Source organism: Oreochromis niloticus, linkage group LG10 (genome assembly GCF_001858045.2).
Source record: "Oreochromis niloticus isolate F11D_XX linkage group LG10, O_niloticus_UMD_NMBU, whole genome shotgun sequence".
Taxonomy (NCBI): domain Eukaryota; kingdom Metazoa; phylum Chordata; class Actinopteri; order Cichliformes; family Cichlidae; genus Oreochromis; species Oreochromis niloticus.
In genome coordinates this window covers 21,296,022-21,310,099 of record NC_031975.2, presented here as the reverse complement: position 1 = coordinate 21,310,099, position 14,078 = coordinate 21,296,022, and the positions used below count along the sequence as shown (strand labels likewise).

The window sequence follows — 14,078 nt, the reverse complement described above, 5'->3', positions numbered from 1 at the left end:
ACTTACTGAATCGAGAGCTGACACTAAAACCTGTTATGAAACTCTATCAATAATTCCATCCTTCTGACACACACACAAGAATTCTAAGTAAGTTTGTCTTTTCGCACATGGAGAAGACATGATGAATATAACCTTGTTTTCCACTCCCCTGTTACATCACTCCATTTTATTTCATCCCATAGTTCAGAGAGAAAGAAAAAAAGCTTCACCTAAATGTCACACAGCTTCAGCCAACTCAAACTGACAGTTTGGACAAAACATAAGATTTCACTTGTGCAGGCCTTCTCTGGTAAGAGGCATTTTCCTGCTTTGTGCTGCTTTGTGTTGCAAGACCTATCTAGTCAGTAAATGTGAAAGCTGTCTCTGTGCATTGCAGCTACTTTGATCTGTGCAATTGTGCAACCCAGAGGTTAGAGGTTGGGTGAAATTCTTAGTTAGAAGCAGTTGAAGTGTTGAATTTCTAACGTTGAGTCTTTTTGATGGAAATTTCATTCACTGACACTGAAATTAATTCATTAATAAAAAAATATAAAGAAACAGGGAATCTTACCATGTTCATCTAGTAGTATGTTGTCAGGTTTGATGTCTCTGAAAAGGGACACAAAGAATACGGTAAAATTGATCTTCGGATATCACAAATCAGAATCAGATTTGTGTTTGCAAATCACAAAGTGATTGTGCAGATATGCAGCACAATTTGTAGAAGAAGCATAATTGGGATTTGCAGACCCCAAAATAATCCAAATAATAAAAAGCAGTGTTTCTTAAATAAACAGTGGATCAAAGCACTGATTACTTGTTGAACAGACACCTTAGAAAATGACTATGATGCTCGAGATCCAATCAGGAGAATGAAAGACGGCGAGTTTCAAATGCATCAAAATCACAATAATAAGAACACATTCACATTCACATTAAACATTCTATCCAAGTAAGGATATAACTTTGAAGCTATTGTCATTTTAGTGCAGTCAGGGGAATTGTGTAATAACTTCTTCTTTAAGGTAGTAATCTGTGAAATCTGAAACTTTGGTGTGTTGCGTCATCCCCTGTGATAAGCGCACAAGGCTCTGGTGTGCATAGCAATTCCCGCAGTTCACCTGTGAATAAAACAGCGTGGGTGGTACTCTGATGTCTTATTTGCTGCTGGTGACGTTTGAGTTTCTGTAGGTGGCACTGTCATCTCTGCCAAGGAGCTGAGATTACTCATATTAATTACTTAATTCTTCTCTTCTTTATCCTAAAAAGGCCTTATATCTGCTTAAAAAAGGAGGTGAATGTACAGCTGACTGACATGCTGTCGTTTTGAATCATTTCACTTAAGCAAAAAACTATATTTTATAAGGAAACTTTAAAATGGTGCTCTCTTACATTCGCTGTGTGATGAACACAAATGAATCTTAACCATTTATGAGAGAATGGGGGGCGTCAGGTTAAACTGTGGAAGCAGAAACCTGAAACCTGAGAAGAGTGACAGGTGTGGACTGAGACCCTTTCAAAAGTCACAGCTTCTCCTCACCATGTGCTTGTTTTTCTCCCATTTTCTACCACGTTTTTTGGGGGGGGGACATTTTTGTTTTTTAACCCAACATGCACTTACTAGGCACTTTATAGCTGACTAGTACTGGACTATGCACTTGCTGCAAATTTGACATCCATGAGGCAAACCTCCCATCCAAGATGGCCTACTGATTTGAGATCTGATGACGAGACTCAGACTCCTCACCGTTTTTCCAATCTCCTATTGTCCAATTCTGGTGATCCTATGTGAACTGTGGCCTCAGGATTATTTTCTTAGTTGACAGGAGTGACGCTCAGTGTGCTCTTGTCCAACTGCTTCAAGGTTTGACCTGTGTGCTCACAGATTCTTCATACCTTGGTTTAACAAGTGGCTATTTGAGCCTTCCTTTTAGCTTGAAGCAGTCTAGCCAATCTCCTCTGACTTCTGGAATCAACAAGGCATTTTCAGCCAGAGATCTGTGGCTCGCTGGATATTTTGTCTATAGAAGGTTGTGTAGGAAAATACCAGCCTGTCTGAGACCAACAAACATGCCGTGTTCAAAGTCACTTAAATCACCTTTCTTCCCGATTCTGATGCCCGCTTTGAACCTCAGCAGGTCGTCTTAAACATTTATACATGCCCAGATAAACTGAGTTGCCAAGCGATGAGACATTTGTGTTAATAAGCAGCTTAACAGATGTAATTAACAGTGGCCGGTGGGTGTTTATCATCAAGAAGCACCACAGTAACACCTCACTGTCCTGCTGAATGTATGTTTGTGGAATTAGATCTAAATTGTAATTTAAATATAAATAGCCCTGTTCTACTCTTATGAGGTATTCAAAGCATTTAAAAGATTATTTAATCAGCATATAATAAAATAAAGTACACAAAAAGAAAGAAAGAATCTGCTTCCAGTGAAAGTTTAAATGTCGTTACTTTAGTTCAGACATTTTATTTATCTTATTATTTTATTTTTAACTGGAAAAAATTATTCATTTATCACAGAGATTATTTTTGCTAGGAGATTTTGTTCCTATTTTTAGTTTTATGTTTTTAATATAGTGTGTTCTTTTCTCCTCATCATTGAAAACAAGAGGACTAAGTAACGTATGCTAAAAAAAAAGAATCCATAGAACTACAGGAAGTTAACTGTCAGGGTGGAAATTAATTTGAACAGAGAAACACTGACTGCCGATTCCCAAACTGTTATAGTGACAAAGGCATCTGCAACAATACCAAGATCCCTGATGACAATCAGCAACTTCAAAGAACAGTTCAGTGTCCAATGACATCCCTCCTGGCCATTTTCAAAGTTCAAAGCATCGTCATTCTCCACTTTTCCTTGTTTTCATTGATCTGTATTTGACACCGTCATCTGTCTTTTCCATACCATGACACTGTCTGCCCCACTGGGACTACTCCTAATATCCTATGTGCTTACACACTTCTTTGCATTTCACCTTTTCACCTTGGTGCCTTCTAGCAAACACACTGAAACCTAAAACTCTTCAGGCACACACAAAAGCACAAACTTAAAAGTGGCGGACAGTGTCATATTCTGCTAATTACCATCCTCCCTGTGTGAGACTGATGTGCCGGTGTGGCTGCAGACTGGATTCAAAAGACTGGAAGGGTACATTGTGTTCTCAGCTTCACTCTGTTCTCTTGTCTCTGGAACATATCACCACTGCTCTAAAATGCTTTGAACTGGAGCAATGATATTCAATATTCAGAGCCCTCCTCAAATGTTCCATTTTTGCTTGATGATCAAGCAGCATTCGTTCTGACATCAACTTTACTAAATGAAGACATCTAAGAGGAGCATATTGTGTTTGCATTAAATGGGATCCGGATAACACAATCAATTGACCTGAGTGTTTTTGATGTAAAAATTTGATCTGTAATCAGGCTATGGGTGTATTTCATAATGTGAGATAGAAATAGTATAGTAGTAGTCCATGCTAAATGAAGTTTTGTCAGTATTTGAACACCTTGCAAAACCTTACACATACTGGATTGCGCATCCTCACTGTTAGTGGGTGTCTCATCTAATTATGTCTTTTGCCTATAGGAGCACAGCAGGACTTAGCATATCAAAGGCCACACTGACCTGGACTCTCTGTGTGGCTTTGTGTGCATATGTGTCTGTGTGTGTTGAACACTCTTGGAGACAAGGAGAACCTGTAGCATTAGACTTGGCTCTTGGGCGCTCTGGCAGATCGAGTGGCACAGGCCCAGGCGGGGGTAAGAAAGGTCGACCATGTAACCCTTAATTAGCTGACATTTGCCTCAAAGGCTGGCACTGAGGGGGAGAGGAGGGGCATGTGTCGCCACTAAAAAAGCACACCGCAAGTGAGAAAAAGGGAGCATCTTTTACTGCTAAAGGCCAAGCTGTCATTGTGATGCCACGGGAGGCAGCAGGGGCCGAGACACCTGGCTTAAGAGATAAAGCAAAGCGGCAAGTCTCATTAGGAGTTGGTGCATGGTAAAAGCCGAGCTGCTGAGATAGAGGTGATGACGGTGATGACCACGAACGACTTTGTCTTTTGGCAGTTGACATAAATGAGTAAGCAAACAGCAAGTTTTGACTTGAAAATATTCCCTTTGTATTTTCAAAAACTCACATGATCCATAGAATGCTGCAAAAAGTTGCACATCAGCAGTGGAAAATAGCACAATGCAAATATCTAATCAGTCAATCATATGGCAGCAACCCAGTGTATTTAGGCACTTAAATAGAGTCAAGAGAAGAAAGGTGATTTAAGTTATTTTGAATGTGGCATGGTTTTTGTATCAGATGGACTGGTCAGGTATTTCAGAAACTGTTGATCTACTGGGATTTTCCCACACAGCAACTTTTCTGGCATACTTTGGGACCCTTAGTAAAAATCATCAGGCTCAAATCATCTCAAACTGGTTTCTTGAACACTCAAATGACCTCCACAGACACCAGATCTCAATCCAGCAGGCCATTGGGATGTGCAGGAACAGGAGCTTTGCCTTGTGCAGCACACAAATGTGCAGCAACTGTGTCATGCTGTCATGTCAATATGGACGATGGCATCTGAGGAATGTTTCCAGCACCTTGTTGAATCTGTTCCATGGCGAATTAAAGCAGTTCTGAAGGTGAAATAGGAAGGTGTCGAGCCTATAATGAATGGTCCAGAGAGTGAATATACATATGTAACTTACATCCATCCATCCATCCATCCAGCTACAGTTGCAGTTACAAGGATTTCTGCTGATTACTTAAAACTCTTCAACTCACCTTCAAGTCACAGTTTTAGACAAGCTAAAGGGAACTAAGCTAATAACATAACATATGCTTGTTTAAAATATAACAAAAGAATGAATTGTCCCACACGCTGGTTGGGCTGAACCCTTTATAAAAGTGCTTTTGCAAAAGAAGTGCCAATATTTTTATAAACCTAGGGATTAAAAAACCCACTGACCAATTCTCATTTGCATTCAGTTGAAAGATCCATGAATTAAATGCTAGTTTTCTTTCACAGCAGCTGACATAAATTCAATCACACATAATCAAAAGTAGGTCAGACGGCTCTGCACTAATGTTGTCTCGGGAAAAAAGCAGTGTTAGTATTCACAGGGTTTTTTTTTCCTTGACTCAGCATTAAATCAGAGAATGTTTACTCTGCCGTTTACCTTGTTTTTATGACCACATAATCACAGTTGGAGTAGTGGAAGCCCATTCAGTATTCTTGGGATTTTGAAAAATAATTCCCATTATTTAGTTTCCAGTGATCTGGATGTGAGGTATCTGGTCACTATGGCCTAAAAGAGGACATGAGACATCTCACCCGGTCATTTCAGCTAGCTGTTTGTCATGTGTGTATTACCCAGGATAACTGCAATGCAGCATCTATTAGTGCTAAAAAACACATGGGTCTGTTTTAGCCTTAGCCACACCAGGACTGTGTGATGATTGGACTGCTTGGTTAAGTTACACCTTAACCCACAGGAAAAGGGATGAAAGAGCTATACTTGTTTCCTTTCCTTTCTATAATGGAAATTGCAGGGGGAAAAAAACTAATGTATTTCTTTCTTGCACTGACAACCACCAAAGTGTGAGATAACAACTTGTAATCATCAGCCATTCTTTGTCACTGCTGGAGTACTGCAAAATTGTTGCTTAGATGAACAAGGCGTTTTTTAAAATAAATTCTTTCAGCCAAAAGTAAAAAGTAAAGCATAAAGTATTATGACAATTTACATATAATTTGACAGCTGTGAATCTCTGCACAGAGATATTAAGTTTATATGCTGTACACAAATTTAAATAGAGGGGATAAAAGTGCTAAATTTGAAGAAATAGTTTGAGGTCTAATAGCCACACTAAAAGAGTGTTTAAGTCAAAAAACCTATAAAATTCCTGAGGCATGCAAATAAAGAGCTAGAGCATTAAATCGTGAGAAACAGCGGGAATAGTGGCAATTTAAGAAAACACAGAATGCATAGATCATTGATATTCTGTATGGATAAACAGAGAAAATGAAGCGAAGGACGAATGAGAGAGCCTGGTATGAATAAGAAATAGGAAGAAATATAGGAAGCTAGGGGCAAATTAAGTAAGAAAGGAACAAAGAGCAAATTAAGCAAGTAGGATTAAAGGGATAAAGTGTGAAATAGAAAAAGTGACCAAAATTTTGGGCTCCTCTGAGTGAGGAATGTGATGAAGGGCCAGAGAAGCTCAGTGAAAGCTGATCCCCTTAGCTTTTCTCTCAGTTGACTGACCCTACAAGCTATTAGCAGGATCTAATGGCCTCATTACAGCATGCTATGAGAGGCAGAGGAGTAACTGAGCCCTGTACCTGGTCACACGACACCACGCTGATACTCGACCAGGCCAACACACCTGAGAACAGAGGCTTGTGCGCACACCCACATCCACACACACAGGTCAGACCATTAAAAAAGCACACGTAATAATACACATGCTGAAACCAACAAGACAGAAGCACACCTGCTTACATTAGATGTGAACTGTGAAGCAGTAAGGGCTCCTGGGGGGATTTTAGGGGAAGAAAGCCAGACTTGTTCTGACATGTTGCGATAAAAGTGGCAAACAATCTGCCACATGCGATGACAAAAACACTAAGCAGTCGGTCTAAAATTAGCCCACACGCACATCCTGTGACTATGACTTTATTGTTGTATTTATTGTATTGTTAATTTGCAGGGAGATCTAAAGAATGAAGCCAAATCAAGCATTTAAAGCCACATAGCAATTACATTATTACAATTTAACTTGACCATTATCTTCTTGATTATTTAACAGTCGGTTAGTCCATTTAATGTGAAATAATGAAAATCACTAGAGGGGCAAAACCTTTAAATAACTAGACACCCAGCCCTGGCATCATGACTTATCCTTTTAGTTTTTTTGTTAAATCTTTGAACAAAATGCAAAATTTGTTGATATGAAACCTTTAATCTTGCTGTTTTCCACGTAAAAAGAAAGCGATTCATAGCTGCTACGTTGAAATTGGCGGTACTAGTTTTCTGCTGGCAGTTTAATCACAGGCTCTTTCATGGCTCGGCCGCTTTAGTAGCTTCTCCCCTCTGGAATAAAAGCGGGGAGCTGTATGAGCTCGTGCCGCTCCCCCTCTGTCACAAAGGAGAGTGGAGGAGCTCTGGAAGCCCCAGAAAGCCCTCAGCTCAGCTACATCCCACACTCTCCGAACAAGCAATACACACATGAACACAGCTATGCACAGTTTTTGTGCAGAAATATGCACGCGCCCACAGATTCACACAGTGTCAGAATCCCTCAGTTCTCAGCACCCACGCCCACCAGCCACTGAAGAGCGAGTCAGACAGCCGCTGCCTTTGAACGTGAATTGAAAGCCCAACTTGATCCACAGAGACTAACTGCTCCAATCCAACAAACTGCTGCATCTCTCATCCACCCTTTCTTCTTCCTGTTAACGGCAAGCAGCTCTGACAAGTGCGAGAAAGAGACAGGTGTGCGTGTGTGTATGTGTGTGTCTCCGTCCTCTTGTTTATGTGTAAACAATATTTTGCGTGCACCAACAGTTGAGAAGAGAGATGTTCATTCTTTATTCATCAATAAATGCCGACTGTGGCCCGGTTAACAAAGTTGGCCCTGACGAGTTCCCGGACTCTGGGAGAGCGGCGAGCAGACACAAGAAGCAGCCAGTCAGCCCTAAAAACTCGCATCACAATTACTGGTGATGAATAATTCACAGAGTCAGAAACATTCAGAGATTGTTGCAAAAGAAATAAAATGTCATCTTTCTCTCTCTCCCTGCCTCTTTGTCTTTTATCACCTTCTTTTGTCTCTCAGTCTGCCTCGGATTTCCTGAATGTGCTGCTTTCTCCTTCCTCCTTCTATTTTTTTTTAAATTCTACAGAACACTTGTGAATTAAATACACAAGCAGCCAATTAGTGATCTTTTTGGAACAGACTTGCTTGTAAACAGTCTATCGTGTTCACAGCGCAAACCTCCTCCCATCCTTTAATCTGCTATTGTGAGCTGAGGCTGAGCTGAAGGAGATTTTCGACAAAGATAATGCTCAATTCACCGTTTTTTTGTTGTTGTTTTTTGGTGGAAATCAGGAAAGCTAGTACCAGCTGGCACTTTAATCTGCATTTATGAAATATGAGCATATAATTTCTCTCTCCCTCTCTTCCCTCCCTCCTGTTTTTTTTCTTTTTCTTCATCTGCTGGGAAATAAAACATTAACACACTCCATGAATAAAGGATACTTCACTTGAAGACCTGACAAATGCTCCCCATCTCAAACAGCTGATGGAGAGTAAGAGTAATGACTTTGTCTGCATCCATGCATACCATTTACTATCTTTTCTCCTTATTTTTAGAGCACGAGAAGACCCACTTCCTCTCACCTTCACTTAAGCAGATAGGTGAATTAAGATCATATTCCCTTTCGGCAGCTTAGCAAAAGGTCTCTTGAGGAGAAGAGGACGGAAAGAGCAAATAAATTATTTGAAGCACAGCTATGTTTGTGCCACTCCCTCTGAGAAAGAAAGAGACCCTGCACAAGAAAAAACTAAGAACGAGGATGTACAAGAGTAGAGCATGGATAAGAAATACAGTAGGAAGAGGAAATGGCACAAGAGGTGAAAAAAGGCAGCAATAATGAAAGAGATTATGAGGGAAAAGGTACTGCATGTGTGTATACATGTGAGAGAGAGGCTCAAAGAGGAGATGAGGGGAAGAGATCAGAGCTTGCAAAAGCAGAGCCTCTTTAGCTGAAATAGGGTTGCTGCTGCAACAGATGGGTCTCAGTATGCTTCAGTTCATTTAATAAGAAATAGTAATGTCAATAAATAGACTGGTTAGTTTCCACAGAGGCAAAAGCAAACAATGGGATCTGTCAGTTTTTTCAGTATCTTTTGACTCTTTTGACTTAGTTTTTAGGTCCAGAAGATGATGAAAGTGATTTCAAATGTCTCATGTCAGTTGGTCTGATAGTTACCTATGCTTATGCTCATACTGAGGCTGTTTCTGAGGCTGCTGGCTTGTGGCTGACTCTAAATTCTGGATAGTTTTAGCCACTTAACCTTTGTTGGCTTCTTTCAAATGTTTGTGTTCAGTTGAATGAAAGCAATTTAAGTATCTGATTAAGTTTGTTCTTACAATCTTGTTTGTGGTGGTCCCACTTTGGCAAACTTTCATCTTAACTCAGAGGGAAGAGCTTTCACGCTAGCAACATAGCATGTGGCTACAAGTGTGTGTGTTTGTATCGACTTAACTGCAGCACCGTGTGGATGTTGTGCATGCATGAAAGCGACCAGCTAGCAACTGGTTATACATGAGGCTAACCAGCGGGTCAGGGCCAAGAATGCTTAAAAATCTGCCAATACCAATTCCTGGCTCGTTGATCATTGCATCTGTAGTTTAGTTTGAAGCTTTTTAAAATACTTTTTGGACAAGAACAAAGGTCTATCCCACAGGAAACAATACAACATAATAACAATGTAAGACCAATTTAACATTTGTCATGACCTTTTAATAAGAAATTGTTTATATTAAAGCAATTAGACTTTGTATTACTGGTTACTTTGTATTGTTAGTCTTAGATCACTGTATTGTTAACTTTGAAGTTATCTATATGAATGACAGAAACCATCTGTATATTAATGGTCCTTACAGCTTTATCAGGCATATCCATGACAGCAACAGATGGAGCCAAGGTACATACCTGTATGAATTTTTCCATACATGCATTGCAGGATGTAATGTACGCGCAAATTTCTTGTTGTAGTGTCAGCACTGATTATATTTAAGTATAGCCACACTTTTGAAAATTTAGTTGTTTCCACCATTTTTACTAAGAGCACAATCCTCCAGCGTGCTGCACAGCAAGTGAGAGATACTCCTTCCCCTTGCACAGATTGTCTGAAAGAAGGGTGTTCCTCCCGGATTAGAAGGAGCAAAAATGTTTCATGTCATAAAATGTTAATCTTATTGCCAGTTAAAAAGTGACTTGGTCAAACAAAATGTACCATTATTGTAGTTTGGATCTTTCTCCAAAACAATTAGAATCCCCCCAGCACTCTAGTGCATTGTAGCTATCATGAGGACACAATGGGCAACTGAAGTGGTTGATGAAAAAAATGTGGTGGTGACCAACTGACTACAGCCCAAAAATCACTCAAATATACCCCCTTTAACTGAGTCCACGAACCTCTGCTGCCATCCTGGCCAACTGGCATAGCAGCAAAGGCATACTGGCCTGAATACAAACCCTCCTTTTCATCCTTTAATTGTCTAAGCCAATGTCCAGCACCTCGTTGCCATCGTGGTGAGCAGCCAACTCAAAATGCAGCTAGCTGGTACCCTGGTGGGGTTCTGGCTCGAGCTTAGCTAATAAATCATCACATTCTATATCAGTCTGGCTGCCATTAGGGAATCTGATCGAAAGCTCCACGCCTATCTGATGATGCAAGTATATGCAATTTAGACTTTTGCCTTGAAATGAGGAGATGTGATTAGGTGTGACAGACTGAGTTTTGTAGTAAGCTTAATAGAAAAGTGAACAGTGTCCTCGTGAAGCTTCAACATTCGGATGCTGTAAGATGATGGAAATGGAAAAGAGAACATCTACTACAGGTGCTTAAGATGAATGTGCTGCACTACCAGTCTCACTCATTCAGAGTTAGTCACATCGCTATCTCTCAGTACATTAAAAAAAGCAGTGCAGATAGCAAATGAAGACAACTTTTAATAAAAGAATCCATAATTGCATGCACTGCAGCAGCAATCAGTGCTATAACATATTATTAAAGTGCTATCATATAAGTGCTTGTTTTCATGCACTGCTTGTAATTTAGTGGTTAACAGACAAAAAGTCCCCCGGTTGAGACTAAGATGAGACACAAACCTAGCTTCAAGGGGTCACAAGCAAGTGTAAGCCTAGTGCCGATCCCAAATCTGTGTCAAATCAAACATGTGGTTCTGCCTCATGTGGGGACCCTTTCAAAATAAAGGAGCATCTGAAGAACCTTTGAACTTAATGCCTCATTTGAATGTCAAGTAACTATTTACTACGTTTGCATGTAGCTTGGGTTTAACTTACTGGGTTGAGTAGGTGACCCATAATGTTAAAGCAGAGGCCTGGTTTGAATCTGGCCTGCATGCTTTCCCTTGTGGGCTTTCCTGTCTTCTCTCCACTATCCTAACACAATAAAGGCTAAAAGCCCAATAAATGCACTTTAAAAAAAATCAGACTTTATATGTTATAATTCCTAACTTGCAACTGAAGCTTTAACTTAGGGGAGTCCTAAAAGGCATTTAAAAAAAAAAAGCCAAACGATTAATCCTTTAACGACTTTAATGGGCAGTCTGTTTCCTGACTGCAACATATTGACTCGTTAAGAGCATAGACTGGTTGACAACATGTAAGTTTTTCCATTATGAGGATTCTAAGAAACACTGAAATGCACCTGAGGATCCAGAGATAATTGTTGTTGACGTCAAAGAGGATGGGATGAGGTAAACAACCACAGAACACACACACACACACGCGCGCGCATGTGCACGGACAAACAAATACACACACATCCACCATGACATTCTTGCCATTTATCTTTCCACTTGTTTGGAAGGATTTGTCAAGTCTCTGAAGATGTCATCTAATTGAGACTCAGTCTAATGTAAATAATTCAGACTTCCCACAGAGATTTATGTTAAACAGTAAGTAATGCAGAATTAGGTTTACAAGATATAGGAGAACCAGAAACTGAGAAATATTAATGGCCCATAAAGCCTATGGACTAGTAAATCCCATTAGTTTTTTTTATTAAAATGCAAAAAGTATGGCATCAAAATGTAAATTGAGCAAGTTTTTGCTTTAAATCATTTTTTGGACATATTTCAAAAATATTTGTGTTTGCTTGTTTTTATGACAGGTGGCTTAATAAACGTGTTAAGCACTATGTATATACTATATGTATGTGCTTTTGAACTAGTCATAATATGGATACACACATATTCCAACAAGCGCATGTGTGTAGAGAGTTTTTGTTGTTTAAATGCAAAAATGCCCTTAACTGCTTTATAAAGATTGATACTGAACAAAAAACAAAAAATAAATGGGTAAAAGGTAGAAGTAAAAAGGATCAGGTGGTTGGGTACAGTTCTCCCTAGTTTAGTGTCTAAAGGACGTGATGTGGTAGTGCAAGATGTGACCATTTAGAATGCAGAATTTCTATATCTGACAAATGAAATTTAAAGCACTCATACTGTGCCATCTTCATTTTACTGTACAAATATGTTTTACGGCCCCATGTTTAAAAACCTGTTTAAAACCTGTACCTCTGTAGTGTAATAGCATATACAATATCAAACTTACAAAGTCTATTTTAAGGTAATATTATTTTCCATTAAACATATTTGAAAGACTGTTGCTAAGATTGACTGCTCCCATGGGACTGTTCATATTCCCATATAGCAGCAAACTATACCGTGCAAGAACTCATTATTGAAAATTACATAGATATGTCTGCTGATGTTGCCATTGTTGTCTCGTTATTATGGTACCCAGAATATAACTGGGACATAACTGCATAAAAGACATTTGCATATGTAGGTTTTGGTGTGGTTTGAGATCAGGGTAAAAGCCTTGAGCCACCTCCCATTATTTAGTTATCAATATAATGTCATTATTCTGCTTCTAAGGAATCAGACTTTCTTGTAATTTCTTGTATTTCTTGATCAATAGTTCTCTAGTTATGAAGGTCTTTCAAAGCGAGGGAATGTCTTTTTGTTGCTTGTTAAGCCACTTAACACTGACCTATGAATCATTCAAGCATAAAAAAAAAGGTCCAAACTCAATGGATGAACCAGCGTTGTGTTTACACATAGCGGACATCTTGGCAAATAACTAATTTTAAATGGTATCTTCATTTCTAGCAGCCTGATGTAAAAAACATATAATTTCTTCTCATTTCTTTAGTTGAGTTTGAAAAATGGCCAAGATAACATAGTTTTACAGGGATCACATTGTATTTTTGTACCAAAGTGATCCTCAAGGAGCTATCATCATAAACAGTGTGTGCAGTTTGTCCTCAAAAAATGTAAGAAAACTGGATAAGTGGAAGGCAAATTGCCAGGCCTATTTACGGTAGATCTTAAGAAAAAAGCAGTAAAATATCACAGCAGAGATCTGACACAGGACCTGAGAGATGCATTGGCTCTTTATCCATCTACTGTTCATCAAAGCCTCATCAGAAACGCTGTCAGTGGAAGGGTGGCTGTCAAGAAGCCATTCTTGAGGAAGGGAAAGAGGAAGTAAAGACTGAGGTATGCCAAATTACACAGGAACTGGGCTGAAGATCATATGAAGTCATGAATCCAAATTACAAAATGTTGGTTCACGAGTGATTATTATTAGTGTAATAATCACGGAGGAGGTCAGGAGAGAAGTCTAACAGCGAGTGCAACAGTAAAACGGTGTCGGCTCTTTCAGCAAGTAGTGTTGGAGATCTTTTCAAAACAGATGGAATTATGAATACATAAAAGTACCATCAGATATTCATCCACCATGCATTACGATCTGGAAAGCATCTGACTGGCTGCGGATTCATAAAACAAACATACATACAATATAGTTGCTCATACGAGCTGCAACATGAACTCAAACTAGACACAATCTGAGAAATTTTAATGTTCTACCAACTGATAACTTAAATAACATATGTAATAGTAAAGGGGTTTGTGTGTGTGTGTGTGTATGTGTGTGTGTGTGTGTAGAAGCTTCAGTACTTTGCTGATATCCAGACATCATATGGAAGAAGCTAATGCAATGCGTATTCTACCTCTTGCATGATCAAACTTGTAAATAACATAATTAACATGTGATCGTGTTGCATGCGATTAATGTCATTATCATCATTGCTCCCCTAATTATCATCAAAATCATCAAAGACCAACGGAAAGAGAATCTGTACTTATAGCCATCTAAACAGGTGCATACACACACAAACGTCCACTGAAAAGCATTCGCTCGGCGAACCCAAGTCAGCACGTCCACGTCTGAGTGAGGAAATTATATATTCAATTTCCAT

General features: G+C 39.3%; 1 protein-coding gene across 2 annotated transcripts in view; it reads right to left on the bottom strand.

Annotated features, from left to right (window-relative positions):
- Positions 1-14,078, bottom strand: part of stk32a (serine/threonine kinase 32A) — a 62,303-nt gene that overhangs the window by 26,548 nt on the left and 21,677 nt on the right. For both annotated transcript variants that reach the window (XM_003446931.5, XM_019364178.2), the window contains exon 6: positions 551-588. In XM_003446931.5, coding sequence (XP_003446979.2) covers positions 551-588 — 38 coding nt within the window. The remainder of the gene's footprint in view (positions 1-550; positions 589-14,078) is intronic.